The sequence below is a fragment of the Lygodium microphyllum genome, chromosome 8 (assembly GCF_053477565.2).
Source record: "Lygodium microphyllum isolate KBCC chromosome 8, Lygodium_microphyllum_v1.1.10, whole genome shotgun sequence".
NCBI classification, from domain to species: Eukaryota; Viridiplantae; Streptophyta; class Polypodiopsida; order Schizaeales; family Lygodiaceae; genus Lygodium; species Lygodium microphyllum.
In genome coordinates, this window is record NC_141142.1 from 147,185,254 (window position 1) to 147,211,089 (window position 25,836).

Below are 25,836 nucleotides of genomic sequence, written 5' to 3' on the forward strand. Positions count from 1 at the left end.
TCCATTTTCAATGTGTCTAGCTCTTTCTTTAGGAAAGAGATGCGAGTCTCATTCTTGCCCGCAAACATCTGCTCCAAAGTTAGCCAAGCTTCTCGTGAAGAAGCTGCTGAACAAATGTGGGGGATGATTGACCGCTAAACTGCCAATGCAATCAGTGACAAATCTTGTGCATCCCGTGTATCCCATGCTTTTTGAGCTGCTGTTCTTGGGGGAAGTGGCAGAAGTGGAGCAGGCTAAGGTGCCCGTGGTGCACGTCCTCTTGGAGGAGGAGAAGCTGGAGCCACAACTCCAGGCCGAGCTTCGTCTCCACTGACATAATCCCAACGATTTTTTGCCACAAGTACATTCTTCATCATGAAAGACCAAAGTGAATAGTTATTCCCATCCAATCTCTCCTCCTTGGATATATAGGTGAAAACATCTCCTCCCTGATTTGCCATGATTTTTCAATTACCAAAAATGCAAGAGAGCAATGTCGAAGCAGAACTTCACTGGAAATCTGAAAATTTCCAGAAATTGCAGGAAATAACTTTCTGCAATTAGTGTACTGAGGTGCACTCTGTCAAAACTATCTGTTATGCACGCAGTCCAACGTGCAATCAGTGTTCAGCATCACTATACCAGCAAAATCCCCAAAATTGCTTGCCCCAGATTTGTTCAAAACAGTCTATCAATGACTGTGATTGCAGTACATATGCCAATGTCCTCAGAAAACATAAAGGCCCCAAAAGATTTTGATGATTGTGTCCAGAAATTGCATTTAATGTGTCCCAGACACGTTTCTGAATGCTGTGCTTGGGCCATGGGAACCCTCTCTTCTAGAAATTAATTCTGGTAGAAAAAAAAAAGGTTTAAAATTTTTTTAACAATTTAGCTTGGAAATGACGAATTGCGCTGACGACAGGCGGGACTGGTCATCGTTGCTGACGTGAGGGCAAACAGCTGGTCGTCGCATGCGAGTTGACGCGTGTATCAGGTGGCAGATGTCAGACGGGCCTTTGCATTCAGGCAGCGCTCAATTGACCTGGCGGGTGACCTGCTAGTGACAGGCACAGGGGGCAGCTATGGGACGAAACGGCGCAAACAGTGCTCTACTGACCTGGCGGGTGACATACTGGTGACGAGCACAGGGGGCGGCTGTGGGATGAAACGGCGCAAACGGCGCAAGAAGAGGCAAGTGCCTGAGGTCCAAGCGGGTGGGAGTTCATTGGCGGCGCTCCCAACAAAGTGACGGGCTCAGACCAAGGCAAGGGCAACAGAGAATAAGTAGCGCACGCGTGGCAACGCTGCTGGCACAGGGAAAGGCTGCAGAGGACGGGCAGCTCTGGCACTTGCGTGCAGGGTAAAGGTAGGAGCTGCCGCTGAGTCTGGGCACTGTTGTGGTGGACCTGTCGGGTGCAGGACGACCTGGCTGACGAGCTCCTCTGCTGACTGGTGGTCGCTGGGAGATGAGCTGAACAAAGCTTAGCTGAGCTGAACGAAATAGAACCTCTGCTGAAAAGAGTCATTCTGATACCAAATGTGAGAGTGGAGGTCAAGATCGAAGCTCAGCATAGAAAACAGTAGATAATAGAGAGTAAAGCACAACACCCAATGCTATTGACTGAAAGAGTGCAAACTGAAAGTAGAAGGTACAACCCTTAAACCTTAGGGTTGTAGGGGGGTGTTCACACCCGAACACGGTAAGTGCCCGTAAGTGTGTGTCATAAGCACATACGAAATAATACCATAAGTCTGGGGGAAAAAACCTCTCTTACCGAGAGTAAAAAGTGCCCCAGTGTCCTACTGATCACCGACACTCCGATGCGAGCGTAGGCATAAGTGAGGCGTGAGTGAAATACCCAACAATTACCCGTCACTTGGATTATCCTATTGGTGTGGATGTAGCTCCCCGTGCCTTGCTTGATTGGATGTCATCACGTATCCATGATCAGTTCATGTACTGGAAATCTCAAGGCTAGCCTCTTCATATCAGACTTAAAGTTGCTCAATTCATCATGATCAATATGGTCTCGTTTTTTCCGCCCTTACTTCCTTGGATTAAGAAGTTTCTTTTGGAGCTGGTTCAGCCTATCTGCTTCATGTTGTGGAAAAAGAAAGAGAATCATTTGAGCCAAATGTGGATTTCGTGGCAGCATGTGACTACTCCTAAAAGGATGGGGGGAGCAGCTTTATTAGATGTTAATTTGCATATGGTTGCTTTGAGACTAGCACTTTTGCAAGCACTACGTGTGCAGAGTCATCCCTGGTGGTCAAATATTGCAAAATTTTTCATAGAAATGACTGGTATCCCTCATGGTCACACGGTCATTCAAGTTCCTTGGTGGCATGTGCTTAACTCCACAAGGCCTATTAAGGTCTCCCAGTATTTTCTCCTTTCTTATTTTATTGCATCCTGGCAGAGCTGTTACATTTTGCAATTTAGCGCCCTCCCGTTCTTCATAAGGAGGAGAATTCACAACAAGGAGAACTACCAGCTACCTCCAGGTTGTTGGATTGGTCTGATAAAGACTTGCAGCAAGATAAGTTTAAACGGATGGCTCGTTTGGGGTTGCAGATAGTCCATGATGGTGTCACTCTTGGGCAGTCCCTTCTTTATTCTTTCAAACGCATTCGTCAACACTTTCGGGTGCCTCGTGGCTATCATCACATTTGGTCGTCCTTAGAGGACAAGCTTCTGAGGTTCTCTCCTTTGCCTGCTCTACACCCATCATCTCCCTGGCGAGATTGGATGTTTGTACTTCCTGATGATTTCAAGAAAAGGTCAGCTAATCAAATCTATCATCAAATGGTCAAGACCAAGAGATGGATCACTGGAAAGGCTAATAAATTATGGCATATTCGGGACAGTAAAAAGTGGCCGGAAAGATTCCTCCAACTCTGGAAGTCTAAGATTCCTTATCAAGGTAAAGTGTTCATGTGGAGGTTGCTTATTGGCGGTCTTCCAACTAGGGATGTGTTGCGTGCTAACAAGATCTCCCGTGGTCACTATGTATTTTGCACTACATGTGATGAGGCATTGCTTCATCTCTTTGTCTCTTGCCCTATTGCTCGACAGATTTGGAGTTTTGTTTCCCGTGTGTAGTCCTTGGCAACTCAACAGCGGATATTAGCTCGTTCGTGGATTATGGGAAGGATGCCTTCTATATCTACCTTGCAATCAAATTATTCCTACCTCTTCCATTTCCTCCAATGGACAGCTCTGTGGCATATCTGGCGTACTTGGAATGCCTTTATTTTTTATTCTGCCTCGGGCATCCATGGTCATGTGGCCCGTTTTCTTGGTTTAATGTATTGCAAATCTCCTCTATGGTTACACCTGATCTGGTTCTTCCCGACATTGTTGTTCCCTAGCTGGATATTGTTCGCTCCACTTCAACTGCCCTTTCTGTGTGATATTTGTGTGTTAGGGTCTTGGTAGCCTTTCGCCTTGATTTGTGTCTATTCTGTTTTTTCTTAGCTGACCTAATGGTCTGATGTAAATATTGCTACCTATTTCAATTATCTTCACAAAAAAAAGAGCGCCCTGCAAGAGAGAGAGAGAGTCATTGCCCGTTATTTTCTTGGAGACCTAGCAGAGCTGCGCAGCAGCTGGAGGACCTAGCGCAACTGCCTGCCTAGGCGGGTGCAGGCTGTGCAACAAAGGGTGGCACAGGCTAGACCAAGGGGCAGCATTGCAAGCGACGGCCTCTACACGCGGTGATACTGCAAGTGGTGCAGGCTAGACCAGGGGGCAGCACTGCAGGCGGTGGCCTCTACAGGCATCGATGATGCAAATGGTAGAAGCTAGTGGTGCAGGATTGGACAAGGTGAGAGACAGCTGACAGGAGCTGACGGGAGCTGAACTTGGGTGCTTTGATACCAAATGTTGAAGATGGAGATGGCAACTATCAACTCAAAATAAAGTGAACAGTAGAGAGAGAGTGTGTGTGTAAACACAGCTCAACACACAATTCAATTCCAAATGTGTGTAAGTGAAAGTACAAAGTACAACCCTTAGACCTTAGGGTTGTGTAAATGCCTTAAGATGCATGCAGACCCGAAAGTGTGTAAAGTGCGGTAAGTGACCGAATTGTGTAACATAAGCATACAAATAGAGAATACCGTGACTAGGGGAAAGTGCCCCAATGTCCTACTATGGATCACCAACACTCCTCTGTGAGCGTAGGCATGAGTCAAACCCAACACCTACTATCACTAAAAATTTGGCTTCACTTGGTCAAATGGCTGATCAAGGGTTGCACGTGAGATTTAACAAGCATGGTTGTTTCATTGAGGAATTCAAGAATGGCAGACTTTACAGGCCTATTATCCATGGTTAAAAGAAGGAAAAATTATTTGCTTTGGATGCAAGAACTCCCATAATACATAGCTCTATGTATGCAGAGACAAGACATGGACAAGATAAAGATGTAAAACTATAGCATAGAAGGATTGGGTATATGAATTTGCAAAGGCTTAAACAAATGCAATCTAGACAAGTGGTTCATGGACTTCCACAATCTGGATATGTAAATTATGATCATATATGTGAGGCTTGTCAATTTGGCAAGCAATTTAGACTCCCATTTCCAAAGAGGGGGAGAGTGAGTAGCTATCCTTTGGAAATAATACATTCTGATATCTGGGGTCCATATCAAAATATCTCTTTGAGTAAATGCAACTTCTATATCACTTTTATTGATCATTTCAGCAAGTTGACATGGCTGTACTTCAACATGAAAGTGAAGCATTTAAAAAAAAATTGAAGTTTAAAGTCATAGAAAAAAAGCAATTTGGAAGCTACATAAAATGCTTGAGATTGGGTAGTGGTGGAGAATAAATGAGGATCAGTCTATGGATGATGAGTTTAACATAGCACATGTTAGAACTCCAAAGATATAGAGTGCAAAAAAGTATATTCCACTATATGCAAGAATGGTTGAGACACCGTCCAATGCACCTAAGTTGAGGAGATCGAATAGAGTGAGGCATCCAATGGACAAGTTAACATATGATGGCTTCATGAAGATGCATTATGCATATATGGTATCATATGTTGAGCATGTTGAGCCTACTTGTTTTGAAGAGGAAGTTGGAGACAGAGATTGGAAGAGTGCTATGGATGATGAAATGGATGCATTGACAAAGAACAAGACATATATCGGCACTATGTATGCAAGTTGAGGAATGCATTGTATGGATTGAAGCAAGCACCAAGAGCTTGGAGTGAGAGGATCAGCAAGTTTTTATGTAACATGGGATTCAGCAAAGCATGGCTAATTATTCACTTTATGTCAAACATACAAAGAATGGAATGGTGGTTGTGGTCGTCTATGTTAATAATCTCATCATTACAGGTACTCTAGAGAGAGAGAGAGAGAGAGAGAGAGAGAGAGATTGCTAATGTAAAGTATGGGCTGCACGAAGATTTTGACGTCAAGAACCTTGGTTTACTAAGATACTTTCTTAGCATTGAGGTGATTGACACTCCACATGGAGTTTGGTTAGTACAGACGCAATATTCATCGAAGATGCTAGAGAAGTATGGAATGAGAGCATATAAGCCAGTGGATATACCATTGGATCAAAACATTAAGATGGTGGATGATGGACAATATGTGGATGATGTTACTATGTTTAGAAAGATGGTTGGTAGCCTCTACCTAACCATAAGAAGGCTTGACTTGAGATATTCAATAGGAGTTATTAGTCAATTCATGTAGAAACCACGCAAGTCGCATTTGGATATAGTGAGGCAAGTCTTGAGATATGTGAAGAAGTCAGTCAGATTTTGAGAAAGGAATCAAGCCTACATTGTTTAGATACACATATGCAGACTAGACAAGAAGTATCATGGATAGGAGATCCACTAGTGGCTATGCATTTCATTTGGTTCAGCCATGGTGAGTTGGAGTAGCAAGAAGCAACCCACAATTGCTTTATCTAGTACAAAAGCAGAGTATAGACGAATTGCATTAGCAATATGTAAGCAGACATGCCTAAGATTACTACCATGTGATATGGGATTGAGATAGATGGTAAGAGTTATCATGTATTGTGATAACATTAACAATATGTGTTGTTAATGTTGGCAAAGAACCTAGTCTAGCTGCTGCAGCTGCTGCTGCTACTACTGCTACTACTGCTACTACTGCTACTACTACTACTACTACTACTACTACTACTACTACTCCTCCTCCTCCTCCTCCTCCTCCTCCTCCTCCTCCTCCTCCTCCTCTTTCCCCCCCACCCTCCTCCTCCTCACATTACCTAAAGGTTAATCATGGCGTCGGATTCATATTAGAGGCACGTCAGTCCAAAAAAGGGATACGAGAGCTCCAACAAATGAAAGAAGTGGCGGTGCAACTATTGTGGATTGGAGAAATCGGAGAGCATAACGCGCGTGAAAGACCACTTGGTATGCATTCCCAACAAAGACATCGGGCCTTGCACAAATGTGCCAATAGAAGTAACAGTAAGTCTCCATCTTTGGCAACGAAAGCATATGGGTATTGAGCTAGAAGAGGATAAATCCTCTCATCCAACACCACATTGGGCTAATGAAGGACAAGTGGGGCAAGGAGAGGCTAGTGGACCTAGCGACGCTAGGCAAATTGGAGATGCTAGTGGCCCATCAAAAAGAAGTGTGTATCGGGTCCAAGTGCAAAAAGGACCCCATTGCCATTTTCTAGTGGTGGTAGGCAAAAGGGCTTCTTACATGGTGCAAGTATCCATGCAGGACTTCAGAGACAGGCAATTGTGGAGGCAGCTAGGAAACCCATACGCTTATTTATTTGGTGTGCTATCCCTTTCAATGTGGCCACTACACATCAATGGAAGAAGATAAGCAAGGCAGTGAGCTGCATAGGGTGCGAGTGAGAAGGCCCATCCATAGATGCATTACACACACATGAGCTTCGAAAGGAGAAAGCATCCATAGAGGCTCAATTGGAGCCCTTGAAGGAGACATGGGTGAAATATGGATGCACAATAGTATACAATGGATGATTAAATATGGGTCGAAGGAATGTTTACAATGTTTTGGCATCTTCATGTAAAGACACCATGTTCATTAAGGCCATCAATGCCTCTGCCTCAAGTCTTACATCACAGGAGCTTTCATTTGAGAGCACATGCGACAAGTCATCATGGATATATAAGTCCAAAATGTGGTGCAGGTGGTGATAGATAATGGAAGGAATTTTGTGTCTATGGGACGTATGCTTAAGAGGAGGTTCCTAGCATAGTATGAACTCCATGTGCATCCCATTTCCTTGACTTGCTTATTGAAGATGTTGGCCAAATATCTTGGGTGAATGACATTTTCAAGATGGCAACAAGCATGGTAAGATTTGTGAAAAAGAGGCCATCTGTCACAAGCATGTTTCAAGCCAATAGCACACTGGAGCTATTGAAGCCCTCTACCACTAGATTTGCTTATATGTTTATTGTATTGGAGAGCTTGATACAAGTCCATCCAAATTTGATACGGACCATTGCATGTCAGAAATGGCTCACATGGAGTGAGAGAGAGTCTCCAAAGGCTCTTGCTTTTAGACGCAATATTTTAAATGAGTTGGTGGTTTGAGGCAGAGACATTGGTTAAAAGTCTCACTCCTATTTACACTATATTGCCCATCACTAATATGGAGGAGAGTAGTTTGGGCATTCTATATGAGTATATGGATAAAATTGACAAGGCCTTGCTTCACAACAACTTTTTGCCCCAAGACAAGCAAGTTCTTATTTTAACTTTTACACATGTAATTATTTGGTATTAACGACTCCTTGGTGATTGATCATTATTCTAACTTCTAAGTTTTTAACTTATTTTATCTATGATCCATCATCCTTCACTCTAAAGGGTTGATGAGATTCATGAAGCATGGAATGCATGATAAGATTGGTTCCATAAACCAATCCATGTTGTCACACATATCTTGTATCCCCTTTGTGGCACAACAAGAAGCAGTACACTAATGAGGAGTTAGAGGAGGGCTTCATAGGGTACATGAGGTGCCTCACAAGGAAGAATATAGATATGATGAGGAGAGTAGAGGATGATTTGCTAGCATTCCGCAATCATTCTCTTCATTTTGGCCAACCCACAGTTAGGTTTCAAGAGACATACCTTAAGTTTCTCTCTTGGTAAAAAAAATACGGCAATTGTGCGCTTACTTTAGTATACAACTGGTAACTTTTATATTTTGAATCTTGATTATCTAATGCATTATGCAATCTAGGTAACATGTTTTATAATCTATCGCCCACTTAAGTGTTGATTTTGCGGCTTGCATATTAGCAATTGCCAATTACTTAACCTCAATCTCTTAAATTTGAATAGAAATGCATTGCCATTCAGGTCCTCTCGCAAGATTGTATTTCAAGGCCTACTGAGAGAAACTGGAACACATGAGCCCTCTTCCACACCAAAAAAAGAAACAAGCTCACAATTGCCCAGCTGGAGTGTTTAGTGTTTTGTGATTGCGATCTCCAGCTTCTTGAGAGAACCGCTCTGTCCCCTGGGCCACACGTGGTTGTGCATCACAAGCAGAGTCTGATCCGAAGTCTGAGGCCAAGGCTAAGGCCGCTTCATCAACCTCTCGATCAGGGTCCTCGGAGTCGGACGAAGAGATGATGCACACATCCTCAGAGTCCAGATGAGATATGACTCGAATATACAGGCGTCAATTTAGCATTGCAAAGTCCAGACTACACTTATCAATTGTTCATTGATGTTGATACTTATTACTTAGTAGTTACTAGAGTCTAGAGACTAATATACAGTGCTTAGTCCTCACTCAACTTTGGAGTTTTGACAGATTCACATGACCATAGTTGTCAGGTGCGAAAAGTACAATACGGTACGGTACGATAAAATACGGTACTAAATGGTACCTTAACACATGTTTAAAGTGAAACTAGCAATGCCATTACAAAATATGCTGAATACATGAGGTAAAAAGCCCTCGCAATCACATGCAAGCAGCAAACATGCGAGCAACGGTACAATGTACTGGATACATTATACAATCATCAATGAGTGAAACTGGATACAATCATCAATGATAGTACTAAGTAGATACAAAAAGGTGAGACTTGAGAGAGCTGAGGCCTAGAGGCTAGGATGACTCATGAGGCATCACTATCATCAGCATCATCATCATCATCATCATCATCTGAGTGCTCATCAAGAGAGTTTGAAGATGACTCCTCATCATCGAATGATGAGACACTCTCATACTCATCCTCACTGATAAGGTTACCATCATCATCACTAGGCAATGACGGTCTAACTATAGGCAAGGGGGGAATGTCATCATCAAGGATTGGACGAGAGCTACTAGAGCCCCGCCTCATATATGTCTGCAAACCACCTGAACCACCCCTCGTCGATCTTGGAGGGCGCCGAATGACCATGCCCTTGCTGGCAACTCGAACTCCTTGCCTACAAGCACGCTGACTATGAGTATAATACTATAAAGTAACAAGTTGAAACCAACAAATTTAAAAATTAAACTTGACTTATCATTTTATGGTTAGGTGTTTACTTGCTTTGGACTACCCATACTTATCATGGTCTTCATCATGCGCAAGTTAGTGCGGCAATAGACTAGCCACTCTAACTGTCATGTGCTAAGACGATTGCAAATCTTCATGTGAATGAGAGAATAGGCACTCCAGTTTCTCTCACATGCACCCGAAGAGCAATCCTGCGCAAGGACTCTCATGGCCAAGGGCTGAAGAGTCTCCAGCGCATATCCAAAATTTTGCCACCAAAATGGAGGCTTTACAAGTGACTCCCTTCTCCAACAAGTGGGAGAAGAAAATGCCACATGTCCTCTCTGATCTACATAGTATCCAAGCTCCTCTAGGACTGTGTTGTGGTCATCTATGGGGACCACACGAGTCAAATACGCAAGCTGATCTGACCAGAGCTCTCTGTCATCCATGATCGCCGGCAACTTGTAGGCCGGATACACCAATGCTGCAAAACCATGGATGCGCCTATGCATCCATGCCGATCTCCTCTCTGCTATCTCTATGATGTATGCACGCTGAGAATCTGTGATCATCGTGCAAGCCCGTACCTCCACCAATGCTGCTCTGAAGAAGTGAATGAGAAGGCCCATGGTGGACCCCTCGCAATCAATCATGCGCAACACCCTATAAAAGGGAGTCACGGCAATCACAATGGCACGGACTTTCTGCCAAAACTACTCATCAAGGCACAGCCGCTGCATGGCTTTCGCCTCCTCTGTCTCATGCTCATCCCACTCATTCCATAGAGTGGACACCACTGTTAGGGCGGACCGCACCTCATAAAGCCGCTCCAACAATAACCACATATAAGCAAACCGAGTTGAAGAAGGCTTCTTCAACTCACGTTTGCTATGCTCGCGATACATCGCAAGCACCTTCACCTTCACCGTGAAGAAGGTGACAACAGATGTAGCCTTGTGTACCACCCTCTTCACCCATTTTAGCTTCCCGATATCCTCCATGAGCAAGTCCAAACAATGACTTGCACATGGAGTCCACACGATTGAAGGAAACTCGAGCTCAAGCAAACGGCCCATGCGTTGACAATTGGATGCATTGTCGGTCACAACTTGCACCACATTCAACGGGCCCACCTACAAGCACATCATACATGGCACAAATTATAAAAGCTTCGGGGAGAGATGAATCATGAATCATGATTTGAAAATTCTAATTATAATTCATAAATAATGAAAGCAACTTTTAAAAGACAATGTGTACCTCAATGATAGCTTGCCGAATGTGGCGGTAGATGAATGGGCCGGTCGTTTTTCTTCCCCTCTTGCCGATGTCTACGGCCCGCAAAAAATATGTGCCAAGTGGACATGAAACGAGTATGTTGATGATACTCCGTTTCTTACGGTCACTCCATCCATCGGTGAGAATGGAGCAACCAAATTTTGTCCATGCGGCCTGAATAGGATCAAGGGCTTTATCAATCCTCTCCTTCTCTTTATCAATCTTCTTCGTCCTCATATCATTGTATGAGACGCCGCTCCATCCTTCATATGGGCCCACATTGGTGATGGTTCTCACCATCTTCTTCCATTGCTCATGCTTTAGGATGTTGAATGCAAGATTGCACTCAATTACCGTGCGTGCAATCTCAACATTGGCTTGTCGTTGCCTTTCTCTAAGAAAGGCAACCGATCCACATGTATGACCGGGAGCTTGAGAGAGAGAGGATTCCCTCTCCGGTACCGCATGAGCCTCTAACCTTTGCCTTTTGCCAATGCCGGAGCCCGAAGCGGATGTGGAGTCGACACCACCAATGGTGGAGGCCTCACCCGCATCGGTCGAAGATAGGCCTCATTTGAGGCTTCTTCATGAGTAGGCATATAAGTAGATGCCGCCGCCACCACCAATCCACCACCTCCTTCTCTAGTGGATCTCCCTCTCATCTTGGCGAGAATCTCGTCCCCAATGTGCATGGATGGCGTGCAAGTTGAAGGCCTCATACTTCTCGTGTAACATAGTGCCGAGGCGAGGCCGGAGGCCCAATAAAGAGGAGAGAGTCAAGACTTGTCACTCCGATCGGTAGTGATGCTTGAAGAGGGAGGGGATGGGGGGGAAAAGGAGAGAGTGAGATGATGCTTGAGCCTTGAAGAGGGAGGGGATCGGGAAAACTTGGAAAGTTGGAAGAAGAACGAACTTTGAAAAGGGAGAGGATGGAAGAAAGACTCAAGAGAAGAGGGAAAGAGGAAAGAGGAAGAAGGAGCTTGGAGGGGATGGGATCTTGATGCAACCTTGGGGTCTTGGAGACAAGAGGGAGGGCTGAGGAGAGAGTCAAGACTTGCAAGAGTGCGTGTGTGTCGCAAATGATCAATAGTGCCTAGTTTGCGTCTTTTTCCCCAGCCCGTTTCCCGCGGAAACTCTCTGGATAGCTCGCCTTGTCTCGTAGGATATGTGGCCAAAACATGTCTAAAATCTCGTACGAAATAGTACGGATACGTACCGTATGGTTCGTATGGTACGAACCTATCCGTTCAACGTACGAGTGCAACCCTGCACATGACATAGTTACATGTATCATTGTATCTTGATCTCACTCATTATGCATCCTGATTTTTGTTCCATTTTTTTTTATATCGATCTTCACTGTTCTTGATGTCAATCTTCACTGCTCTTTAGATCATAAATGATTCATGAGTCATAAATTACAATTCATTTTGTTGCCTTAAAGTTTTAAAAATTGAGTCTTAATTGTGTTAAGTTGTCTTAAGTTTCAACCATTGAGTCTTGACTCTTCAATCTTCACTCGTGAGTCATGACATGTAATGAATTATGATTTCAATCATATGACATGAAGACTCAATGTTTTGTATGAAATTTAGGTACATGTTGTTGTAGGCATTGATATATTTACATACCCACATAATATTGTATTTATTTTAGTTTACAATCAGAAACTATGTTTCCCCATTTCTTAAATTTGGCACAAACTCCGAAACTCCAGTTTTTCCCGTTTCCGTTTCCCCCGTTTCCAAAACTCCCCCGTATTAAGTTATGGATGGAGAGATAGACTTGGTACATGTCAATTGGTACATGTCAAAACCAACGACCAAGTCGTAGATATCTTTATTAAAGCATTAGGTGAAGATAAGTTTAAGTACTTTAGAAGTGCACTTGGGGTATTGTATTTGCAAGCTCATTTTGAGCTTGAGGGATAGTGTTGAGAAATAAGACATAGACTAACTCATATCCTATGTATACATAAATAAAGTAGAAGCTGAGTGTGAAGCGACTAAAAGGTTAAAAGATGTCTATCACTTTTGAAGATATTTTGAGTGTAGTCAGTTGACAACGAGAGAAGAAGAAGAATGAAGACAAAGAAGCACAAAAAGTCTTGAGCCTCCATATCTTGTGTCATTCCTCCTTCCATTGCACATCCCCTTCTATTTTGTTCAGAAACTTGCAGTGGATGGCTGGTTGGCACCGATGCTGCAAGATGGAGTTTGCCAATGTTGCCATACCAATCCTTGGAGACCCAAAGAATTGACTAACATATTACTTAGGGAGCTTTCAATTGGCAATTAGTCACCACAGGGAAACATCTACCCTGTGCTGCAGAGATGCAGGACACGATCTTAATCAAAGAACATAGTTCGCACAATGGTAGAAGTGGGTTTTGGAGCCCTCAGCATTCCACTATGAGGCATGGGAGCTGATTTGGAACCTCACAGGGTGGCATGTCTAGAAGGCCCATAGCTGATTCTTCACTAGAAAGAGCCCTTCAGTATACGCAACCTTGGCACTTTGGCTTATGCCACCTTTGGCAAAGCTTTGGTCTGACATTTCTGGCACCGTCAAGGGCTTCAGAAATTGCTCACATCTGTGGTTACCACAGCATATTCTTCACACTGTGGGGTGGTCTCCCTAGGTGGTGCTACAATCCCATGCTTTGGCTTCCTTTTCACACCTCCCCAGACTGCATTGAGAGGTCTTCTACTGAAATGATGTAGATTTCTGCTCCACTGTTGACCAAAGATTAACTTTTTGCACTAAGCCCCAAAACATTCTGAACCTGCTGCCCTACTTTCTGATCACTAAATATCTTTCCTGAAGGTAAAAGGAATCTTATATGTCCATGGAAGGCCCGCAGGTCATGACAACTCTGCTGAAAATCATCCAAGAGGGCACCACACACATATTACACTTCAAGGGAAGATCTTTATAGAATTTATGCCTGCATATGTGTTCTTTTTTAGAAAAATAGAAAATTTCCGCAAACTCCATAGAAAAAGAGGATCAGCAACGCACAACACATGCATGCAAACTCCCACAAAAACTGACAGAGCCAATTGGTGAACAGAGAAACTGGCAAGACGAGAAAACAGCAGCAGAAACAAAGGACAAAAAAGAAGTGAGAAGATAGACGAGAGAGCAGGACAGCAAAAGGAAGAGGGTGAACAATCAAGCACAGTAGAAGAGCAGATTCAGGTCGTGCAAGGCAGGAACTGACCACAATTGTCAAATAGAATCCAAGATCTGAAATGAGCACGTCAAGCCACATTTAGGCCTGAACAGCAGGCTTGCTAACCTGGGAAGACATGCTGGCATAGCAGAAAAATGATAGCTGCAGAAACAATGCTCCATCCTCCTCCTCCATCCACACCACCCCTCATTTATCTCACATTGTGCCATGTGCAGGCACACATGCGCACGCATGACACTGTTTTGGTGATACTTTATGTTACTGGTTGAGAAACCTCAGAGCACACAAATACATTCACTTAGATTGAAATAAAGATAGAAAGATATACAATGCTTCTTGCAAAGAACTACTGATTGCTGACTCAATCGGCTTGGCAGCTGCTTCATGTTCTTCCGGGATTGGCACCCCAATGAGTAGTCCACTCTGTAAGTCCAAACTAGAGTTCGCACCTATTCAGCATGTCGTCCAAGAAAACAAGTTAGATGAAAGTCAAAAGTAGTGTGAGACTGACATGATAACATCAGTTTTTGACACTTTTTAATCATACATTCAATGCAGTACAGATGATTATATGTACAACAGGCCAGTCAGGAAAGAGGTAAGAATTTCAATGCCAAAAAAAACATTGTTAAACACCATCACTAATTTTTCTTCCTCTAAAAGTATACCACCTTTAGGTGCTTGTCATTGTTGATCCAATTGCCATCTTGTCTATCTCCTTTCTGATTCCAATAAACGTTATCTAATACCCACGACCTCACATGTGGCATGTCTTCATGATTGTTTAGTAAGGGCATGCATGTGACGTCTTTTTCCATTGACAAACATGAACGGTCTTTCATGATCTGCCTTAGGTGCATCAATAATAGTGTTAGAGCACAGATCTATCCTTTGAAACTTCCATGGAAGGTGTTTGCAAGGTGATCACCAAAGTCTTGCAGTCTGGACCTCTGTTTCTAATGATAGAAAATTTCACAACTGATCATGTTTGTAGGTGACTAGGGCTCTCACCATCCCCACCTTTCGTGGCAGCAGGACGCCGCATTTACAGCAGATTTTGGACCTGCCCTCAAAGTGGCATGCACCTTCATGCAATTGCCAAATGATCTAACATGATTGACATGTTGTGCACACACATGGAGGCAGCACTGCTGCTTCTTTGCTGGCAGCAAAGGCTAAATTATTCTCTCTCTGTTTTGTGAAGTTTTCTGCTAATTCCCTCCACTTACAGTCTAGTTCTCCCAGACAATAGTGCACATCAATGAGAATATCTTCCTTTTGGAGATCTTCACTTTTTTTCTGCTGCAATTTCATCAAAAGGCTTCTCCTGTGCCGGTCAAGCTGACTGGAGATAAATTATGAGACCAATCCATTAAAGCTATCACATAGATGCACTCACATTGAGAGTTCATCAAAAGTACCATTTCACTCCTGAATGAAGATGATCGTGTTGCACTGTCAAAGTTTCATGCTGCAAAACCGCCCAGCCCCTTTGGAATTATTTGAAGGATAGGTAGACTGAAATGGATAACATTCACCATTACTAGCTCGAGGAGAAACTTGTGAGCTTCAAGTTGGAAGGACCCAATGTCATGCAAAAGGTGTCGAAATCATTCATGCATTTAAGATCACCACCAATGTACGACCCAAAGTTACCAAAATTTCATCATGTCACCAGAGAGATTATTGTTCCTATTCTCTTGAAGTCATGGGGGTTCTTATTTCTTCTAGTGTTGCAGTTGAGGACTCTTGTGAGCTTCAAGCTGGAAGGACCCAATGTCATGCAACAAGTGTCAAAATCATTCATGCATTTAAGATCACCACCAATGTACAACCCAAAGTTACCAAATTTTCCTCATGTCACAAAAGAGATTATTGTTCCTACCCCCTTGAAGTCATGGGGGTTCTTATTTCTTCTAGGTTGCAGTTGAGGACTCTGTAAGTAGCAGCAGGATGGCAGCTGCAACAACAACAAATCAGTTGATCAAGGAGCCTCTATTATACAAGAAACTATCAGCACATGGATGAGGAGGCGGATTTTGACACCCCCATGCTTTGAAGAGGGCCTATCATGGTAGATAAGCTCATGGTGGATGGTGGACAGGCTCCTCAACGAGGCTCGTGGTGGATGTGGGGGACTGCGGTCCTGCCGGGCGGGACGGAAGATGGGGGGAGAAGAGGTTGGGGGGGGGGGGGGGGGGGGGCCTACGGAGTACTTTGCCGGGGGGAGCGACTCCTGCTCCTTGCTGCCAAGGCTATGTCTGAGGAGCTGGCTGCGGCCCCTCTTGCCATCTCCCTCTCTATCGTCTCTGAACCCGTGTGAAGCTGTCAGCATCCACTCGGCGGTGACGCGGGTGGTGGATGTGGGGGACTATGATCTTGCCGGGCACGACAGGCAGGGGGGGGCTGCAGAGTATTCTGCCGGGGGGGGTGTCGTTCGCCCTCCTACTCCCTGCTGCCGAGGCTATGTCAAAGAAGCTGGCTGTGGCCCCTCTTGCTGTCTCCCTCTCTATCGTCTCTAGACCCGTGTGAAGCTGTCAACATCCACCTGCGGGCTTGTTGTCGAAGCCACCTTAGCTCCGAAACGCATGCAGTCTGCTACCTGGTGCCCAAAGTTATGGCAACGCAAGCACTGCCTTGGTTGCCCAATCACAATGACCTGCTGCCTAAAGGAGTGACCTCTTGCCTCAATCTCCAAGAACTTTGGTATATTCTTTGTGTCTTTCACGGCCACTCGTACCTTTGGGACTCCTGCAGCTGTCACTACATCTGCAAAGAAGGCAGGAATAACTGTGCCGAAGAGCCATCCAAAGTCCTCCACTAACTAGCGGTACTCTACCGCCAGTCGAGGGAAAAGTAGGGTAATTGGATGTCTGAGAAATCTATTATGGAGCGCAAATGTCTCCACTGTGAAGCCACTATACTAGGGAACCATGTAAATGACCCCCTTCATGGAGGCATAGGGTGAGCTCTCCACTAACTCACGCGTTGCATCCACACAAGTGAGTCGAACCATGAAGATCCATTGCCCGCATGAGGACTACCTCCATGATCTGCGTTGTGCCAATGCACAGCGTGGAGTGGAGCCAATCCCGCAACTCGGCCCTCGATGGGGAATGTCCAATAGCCTAACCAAAGATTGTTGTTTCTTTCAATTCCAGCTCTGTAGCACGGACGGCTAAGAGTTGTTTCTCCAAGAGAATGATGCGCAAGGTATTTGACTGGGGGGCACTCGCAGAATGCGCCACGTCTAACCAAAGGTTTCCATTGCGCGTCCCTACTGAGAAACATGGCGATCATACTGCTAAAACTGCCGCACACCCGCCCGAGGGGGGGGTTTGTTTGTCTTCTGAGGATGATGGAAGCACTGGTCACCACGAGAGATGTTTCCAAATTAGAGTCGCGCAGGTGAGGGGCTTGGAGCTGCCGATTGAATGCAACGGGGAACCACACGAGAGTGGGGGGTTGGGCGATCGATTGGGAAAGTGCAGAGAGGGAAGAATGGGCAAAAAGAAAAAAAAAAGAAAAGCGTCTAGTTGGATGTCACGTTTGGTGTCGAGATACAGCGTAGGATTGGGAAAGAGCTGGCGTCAAAGAGAATCCTGGGCGGGGGGGGAGCGGAATGGATTACTAGCAGAGCTAGAGCGGAGACCAGGGCGGGATGAGTTGACGGGCGTGGGCAGCTTCAGTTCGTGCCACTGTGGGATGGCACGATAGGTTGGCCGGGGGGGGAGGGAGAGGTACAGTGCTTTACGGAGGGGGGGAGGGGAGAAACAAGCAGACGATCGTTGGGTAGCGCTGCGACAAGTTGCCGAACAAGACAGGGATAGCAGGGGACGCGATGGCAGTCAACGGTGACAGGTGACAGAGTTTTTGCGAGAGATACTACTTTATGTTTCAAAAAATATATATACCAACCTTGTCTATTGCCCTACCACCAGTAATATGGCAGACATCTTCACCACAGCTCTTCCTTGTGACAAATTTGAAGTATTTTGCAATGCTTTAAATTTGATCTCCTTTGGTGGCAGATGATCCTTGTACTCTTGATCACTCTTTACTCCAAGGGGATTTGTTGGGTATTTCACTTACGCCTCACTTACACCTACGCTCACATAGGAGTGTCGGTGATCAATAGGACACGGGCACTTTTTACTCTCAGTATGAGAGGTTTTTTCCCCCAAACTTATGCTCTTATTTTGTATGTGCTTATGTCACACACTTATGTGCACTTATCGTGTTCGGGTGTTCACACCCCCCCTACAACCCTAAGGTTTAAGGGTTGTACCTTGTACTTTCAATTTACACTCTTTCAATCTATTGCATTGGGTGTCGTGTTTCACTCTCACACTGTCTACTAATTTTTGTGCTGAGCTTTGATTCTGTCTCCATCTCACAAAGATTTAGTAAGATCAACACTAGATCTCATGTAAGCTTTTCTTTTAGCTTGTCAGAAGCTGCAATTTCTTTTTCAACCTATCTAAATAGGCTTCTGCCACCAAAATGAGAAATAAACTTATGAACTTAATGATTTAATTAAACTTCATGAAGATTTGTAATTAAAATAAATTTTAATACGAGTATCCCTGGCTCTTAGCATGGTGACCATTGCACAAGCAATGAAGGATTTGAGACTCCGGCATATGGTGGCGGGCATGCATTAGACAAGTGTACGGGCCATGTGATACTTTGCGGGTGCAACGTGAAACTTTTATTAAATTGAAAGTTTGAACCTTAGAATTGAGTTACATTGAAAGTTTCGCCTAGTAAGCAGCTCATTTAGAGCACTTAAGTTATTAAGCAAGCCCTGAGCTAAAGTTTCACCAAGTGAACAGCTCACTTATGATTAATGACTAAGTCATTAACTAACCCTTTATCAAAAATGTGATATGAGTAAGAAGCAACTCGTTACTTATCTATCTTGGCTATTAGGAGCTTCTTCTCTTTCATTTGGAAAAACCCAAGTTTGGAGACAGCCACTTTTCTCTTTCTTGCTGCAAAAAATTGCAGATTTTAACCATGGAATGAGCTTAATCCATAGATGATGGAGTTTGGACAACAACCAGTTTTTTTTCTCTTAGAATAGGGATTTCACTGGGCAGCCTTGTAACTCTATATATATTAAGGTATGTTGCTCTTTTTGAGCTAAATATCAGAAAAACAAGTTATGATAGTACTATGGAATGAGATCCTTTCTCCTTCTTCGAGATCTAAAGCCTAGTGTACTTTCTAGGCAATTTTTTTATGAAGAAAGTGACATTCTCACAATTTTATCACGAGAAACCCCCCATATGTGAGGGGAACAACATGGGACTACATGGAGACTATGCATGAGAGTTATTTCAACAAATGCTCCATAAAATTGGGTTCAAATGCTTGCTATCATTTTTAAGATTTGGCAAGCTGAAAAGTTCATTCCTAATTTTGAACACTCTACAAGTGGGTGGACTGGACGCTAGCACTGAAGATGTAAAGGCCACTATGCACCCCTGGATCGGTTATGTCGCAAGAAATCCGTGAAATACAGCCATTTGTAACCAATTCCAAGCATATTTCAATAATTAAAGAAATACTGAAAGAGGCGCCAAGCTTTGGGATCAATGTGTAATGCAAGAGCACTCTAGCTCTAATTGTATGTGGAGTTTTCTTGTTGAGGTTAATATTAAGCTCAATCAAGTATAGTTATGGGAAACAAGGAAATGAAAAGAGAAACGTAAACGGAAAAATTTTGCAGTTTTGGAGAGTTTCTAGTAACTAAAGGGATTAAAAATGCAAAAACAGAAATGAAAACACAACCAAAAACAATAAAACAATAAGAATGTGGTTTTTCGGGGCATTTCCAGTAACAATGCAATTACGTGTTTCCTAAATGTGGTTTACTATCCTTTGGATTTCCAAAAGCCCATTTCAGCTTCTCTTCTTCTACAAAGCATGTGACGTACATGTGACCTCTGGCAACCACCTAAGTGTGCTGGAGATATAGGGGTGTAGTATAAAGAAATGCTCAAGTATCAAAGATAACACAAGTGTACAACAAAACACAAAGTGACAATGGAAGAAGACAGAGGTGAAGAGCGACTGACAAACAATCAATATTCAAGAATGAATAATGAATGAATATGATGCTTGATGCAATAAACACACTATGCAAAAGTGAATACGTAACCTCTAACTCCCTTGTCCCAAAAATGAAACGGGACAAAAATGAACTGAAGAGTATGTTGTGCTCATAACGGATCCTAAATTGTAGCAAACAACTCCAGAAGACATACAACAGGCAGAAGAGGGACAGGTTATGCAGGTAGCAGATATATACTGAAAATAGATGCTTGCAACTGTGAGGGTGCGCAACAAAAAGAGCAAAGTGAACACAAAGAGAAGGAGACAAAGAGAGAATGCAAGAGAGAGAACAAATAATGTGACTGCAATGGCTGAAGGTACAAGGCTGCAACATTCAGCCCCAATACGCAGCTCTACGCGTCAATGTGGGCACCAAAGAGTAGCAAGGGATGAGAGAATGAGGAGTATTAGCTAATCACGAAGGATCAATGATGGATAATGAAAGTGGGCGGGCAAGCCACCTATATATAGGCAAAAAAGTAGCAAAACCCTAAATATGGTTAAATCCCAAAAACATAGCCAAAAGTGCTCAAAAAGAAAAACACTAATATGCCCTCCATTTAAAGTGTCTAAAACACATAAAATGACAAGTAAATATAATGTCAGAGCTCCTAATGTCCTCATTTGACTAAAAATAAGGCTCACATGCAAGAGATAACCACACAAGACACACATGATTGCTAACACTCCCTCTTAGATCCTAGATGTGGTGGAAGGCCAAAGGAGATGCAAATCCAAGGATGGCAACAAGAGTGTCAATGCCGATGGAGTCCATCAATGAAGAAAGCCAACCAAGGAGCAAGACCCCCTCTCCATATAAACAACCGATCAAATGGAAGGGCAATGGAATGGAAAGGTCTTAAATGGATCACTCCAGAAAACTCCAACCGGGGATGGGTGAGCCAAGCCTCTAACCCAACTATGAGACGATAGTGACGAACTATCGAAGGCGCCATAAGCTACATAGAAATACCAGGGACCAAGGGCCAAGCAGTGGGGGATGGTAACTCAATGATGAAGAAAAAGAGTAGCCGCATAAAAGAAAGGCCCAAAGAAGAGTGGAAACCCTGAAGAAACTCCTCACAATCATGGAAAGTCCCCCTCTAAAACACAAAGAGACAAGAAATCCACAGTAGCATCACCAGTATCGTCCCCCTTTGAAAGGGATGGGAGGCGCAAGGGAACCACCAGAGGAGGTGGCGGGGGATGGTATCGACCTATGGAATAAATGATGCACAATTGGAACCAAGTGCGGTGATAGAAATCTGCCTCGGAGGGCCCTACACAATGGAATGGGAATGGAGCATAAACAGCCCCCTCTCTTGCAAACCTGTCACAAAAGTGGCCCTGTAGAAGAATCCTCAACAAAGGCAGCCGGCTCGATATAGTAAATGCAAGTCCCGAGTCTAGGAAGGCCAAAAACTAAGAGAAGAGGGAAGCCCAAGTCAAGAACATGTACGGCCTCACAAACAAAGCTCAATGGATGGTTAGAAAATAGAGGCAAGGTGCCACCACCATTAATAGGCATTGAAGAGATGTCACCAGAAATGACCATACCCTCTGATAGATAGAGATCCTATAACAAAACACCTCAGGGGTCATATGACTCGATGCACCACTGTCAATGACACAAGGCCGCTCAAAAGATGAGACAGTCGAAGAAGGCTCTGCCACCTAAGAAATGTGTAGAAACATGGACTCAACGGGAATAGTGGATGACGAAGTAGAGCAAGACAAAGGCCCGATGTAGATCCACCCTTCGCTAGCGGAAGAAGCTTAGGGTATATCCTCCCATTCTTCTCCTCAAAGTGCAAGGTCTTCCCACAATGAGCAAACGTGGAATATCCTCTACGCTTCCCCACAAAATTTGTATCAGAGTATTCTCCAAAGAAATTTCCGTACCAAGGGATGAAAGCTCATCCCGAATCTCCTCCGTCTTGTGGATGTGATCCCTCATCGTAGGGGAATCTGCAACAAAAAGCTGTTGTAGCTTCAACTCAAGAGATGATCAATGCCCAAATGTCTAGATCTAAAACAAAGATGCCAATCTCCTCCAAATCTCTATAGTGGTGCGGATATGTCTAACATGCACAAGCACTAAATCTCTACAACTCAAAAGGAGAAAAGAGCAAGCTCAGGTATTCAACTGACCCCATAAAGCTACCGAATCCGTGGTCACACAATCATGAGGATCCACGGTAGGTCATGGTGTAGAGACTATAACAAAATCCCAAAGGTCACAATCCTCGAGCAAACACTCCATGTGGAACGACCATAGAGGATAGTTTCTCCCATCCAGCTTGTCAAATGTGGATAGAGAGGGTAGGACAAGCACCTACTCAAGAGATGCTATCAATGCAAGTCGGGGACTAGAAGCCCCAAAAGAATATAACAAGAAAGAGAAATAGGATGGTGGTCGGCAGTCTGAACAATCCTGAACCAGACCATCCCCCATAGCATACACATCAAGCATATATATCCTTCAACAAATACCTGCAAGAAAACAGAGAAGATGCTGCAACCGGGGTGTCCTCCACCTATACAGGGTCGATCAACCTATGGATCAAAAAAAACTGATGGAGACGGGGAGTATCCAAGGTAGGAAGCGATGACTAGATGCCACGAAAGTATGCTGATGAAAAACACTGGCTATAAGCTCTACAGATGATGATATCAGCACCCAAAAGGGGTTCCCCGCCCAAATAGAGATGGATCCAGTATATGCAGCAGAAAAGGGAGTCTACCCAGCAGATAAAAAAGCCACCCAGTCTATAAAAAAAGGCGCCGCACAGGTTAGGAAAAGACCCACAGCAGGAAAATGCAGCAATCACCGAAGATGACTAGCACAAACACAGGTCTGACAGCCTGGAATCAGGTCGCCCTGTCTACAAAAGAAAGCGCCTAGTCTGAAAATAGAGTGCCCTGCACTAAACGTAGATCTGGCTGCCTGAAAACAGGCCGCCTAGGCTGTGATACCGCCCAGCACAGAGAAAGACAGCCAGCTGTCAAACACAGGTGTGGCTGTGGTTCAGCTGCCTGAAAACAGGGAACCCAGATTGCTGTGCTGCCGCCCAGGTCAGGGGAAGATGGCCAGCTGTAAAACACAGGGACTATCCACCTGAAAAAGAGCCACCTGCACCTGGAAATGAGCCGCTTGCACCTCAAATTAACCTGCCAACAGTTAGGAGCTGCCACCTGCCTGAAAGGACTGCTGGACTAAAGGGCTGCCTGCAAAACACAGATCTGCAGACCAGAGAATACGCTGCCCAACCAGTCAAATGGACGCCCTGTCAAAGTGCAGCGGTGCGGAAGCGTGGGACCAAGACTGAGAGAGTAGGGTGAACACAAAGAGGAGAGAGTGAGAGAGAGAGAGAAGAACAGAGAGATCCGCGGGACGTGATGGATCCGAAGCTGCCACGCCCCTGTTCCTGTTACGTCGACAACTGAGGACTGCGACACGCTCGACCTCGACCTGCGTCCGGTCTCTCCTCCTGTTCAAGCCGTCGCACTTCGCCCTATCTTCCTGTGCGTAGTCGAAACAAGTCACTGCGGGTCCCTGCTTCTGCACGTCAACCTGTAAGTACCCACAGAGAGAGAGAAAGAGCGAGTGAGAGCCAACGACCTGCAGGCAAGTCAGACGGTGGCCCTAATCTCATTTCTGCTCCTGCATGTCTGCTATTCCGTTTGCCCTGGTTCTGTGTTGCTGCCCTGCTCTGCATCCAGCAGTCGATCTGCCTTGGGATTACACCGCCAACATATCTGCTCTGCTACTGGACATTCGACCTGTGTAGAGACTTTCTGGCTGGACAGAGGTGTAGATTTCTATCACAGCAGATAGAGATCTGTGATACAGCAGACACACAGTGAGAGAAAGAGAGAGAGAGAGAGAGGCCTGTGCTGTTTCTGTCTTCTGTGAGCTTCTGGTTCAGCATCCAACCTACACAAGTGGTGATACAATATGGCTGGTTTGGATATGGCCTTTCTCGACCAAACGGCGGCAGCCCTTGGTCCGGATTCTAATACAGAGGAACCAGAGGATATGGTTCCTTGTACAGAGGAGATGCCCCTTGGTCCCGACTTCCAGCCTGCGGGCAAATGCACCAAGCATACTTCGGAAGAGACAATGGATCATTAGGAACGTTCTTATGCGCAGGTTGCTTCTGATTCTGTGGATTCTCGGGATGTTGATTGGGAGCATTTGCTGGAGTTTGCCAACACTCTGCTTGGCCATTACGTGTAACATAATCATGAAGCGTTTTCTAACTCTGGAATTGAAGATGTTCTAGAAGCTACTGTGGACCCGAAAAATGTCTTGCGCTCCTTCTCGGTGTTTTATGAACGTGCTGTTATACTCTTCTTCACTGGCAGGATTCCAGTGCTTGCTCATATTCGCCAGTGGCTGCAAAGTCTACTACAAGGGGAGTGTGTTGAAGAGCTTTTTGTTGGGCCTCGAGGCTTTTATGAGGTGCTGTTGAAATCCAAGAAGCATCGTGCTAATCTGCTGTCTAAACTGCCACTGTTCTTTGATCGCCGTTTGGTCCATGTTGTGCCATGGCGCCCAATGGCAGATTTTCAGCAATTGCTCCAACATGAATGCCCGGTGTGGGTTGAGGTGGAAAGCTGTCCGGCTGTCTATTGGCCGCTGTCTATTGGCCACTGTTAAAGGATGCCATGGCCGTTGTGGGCACTGTTTTGGTTCCCCCGAGCCTAAGGGCTACGAATCGTAACCGTTTGTGTATGTTATGGGACACTGCTCAGAAAAGGCCTGCTTGGTTACGTCTTAACTGCTCTGGCATGCATCCTTTGCACTTTCATCTGAAATGGGGTAACTTTGTTGGCCATTGTTTTTCGTGTGGTAAATTGGGGCATTTATGGACGAATGTCCAAAAAAGCACCAACTTCAAATGGAGAGCATGTTTTGCCTCCCAGGGAAGATATGGTGCTTGATGCTCCGTCGCAGGATGCAACCCAACCCCCTAAAGTTTTGGATAAAGGCAGACAACATGTTTCGGGCGTGAATTCCAGTGACAATGATTGGGTGGATGTACGTGCCAAAAAAGATAAAAGGTTTGATGCTGGCATGGCAGATACTGTGCCTAATGCTTCACAAGATTCCTTGCGTACTTATACACGCAGGACAAACATGGTGTCATCAGAGCACCCTTCTCATGCTATGGTTTCTTCTGTTCCTCACAATCAGCCCACGAGGAAAGTATATTTGGATGGTCCGAAGGGCCCACCTGATAAGTTGGCTTTTGATGCTAGAGGTAATGTGATTACCCCATGGGATCAGCGTTATTCCCGTTCCATCCCCAAGTCAGTGGATATACCGTCTACCTCTAAATCTTCCCGTCGGAACTCTTTTGCCGTGTTGGCTGATTTTTTGGACGAGGGAGTCCTTGACATTCTAGCAGAGAAGGTTAAATCGAGGCAAGTGTTGCCTCGTTCCTGATCTTCTTTTTGAATATACATGAAGATAGCCACGTGGAATGTGAGAGGCATTTGTTCTCGCAATAAGCAGCATGCCAGTTGGAGTTTATTGCATGAGAATCAGTGGGATGTCTTGTGTGCTGTTGAGCACAAAAGTCACGACGAAGCAGGAAAAGTTGTGGATTGCTATGGCTTTCGCTTGTTTTATGCAGGGACCCATGCCATGCATTATTCTAGTGTGCTTATGATTGTCCATGAGAAATATCAACCTGTTCTTATCAAAAATGATGTACACGGCCGTTTTGTGGTGATTGAAGTTTTATTTG

The 25,836-nt window shown here is 44.6% G+C and overlaps 1 protein-coding gene and 1 pseudogene across 2 annotated transcripts in view; both read right to left on the reverse strand.

Moving 5' to 3' along the window:
- LOC148032985 (uncharacterized) overlaps positions 1-10,598 on the reverse strand; it is a 33,629-nt pseudogene extending 23,031 nt beyond the window's left edge.
- The window catches only part of LOC148032984 (pseudouridine-5'-phosphate glycosidase-like), a 154,698-nt gene that overhangs the window by 51,304 nt on the left and 77,558 nt on the right, over positions 1-25,836 (reverse strand). For both annotated transcript variants that reach the window (XM_087684213.1, XM_087684214.1), the window contains exon 10: positions 14,289-14,409. In XM_087684213.1, coding sequence (XP_087540339.1) covers positions 14,289-14,409 — 121 coding nt within the window. The remainder of the gene's footprint in view (positions 1-14,288; positions 14,410-25,836) is intronic.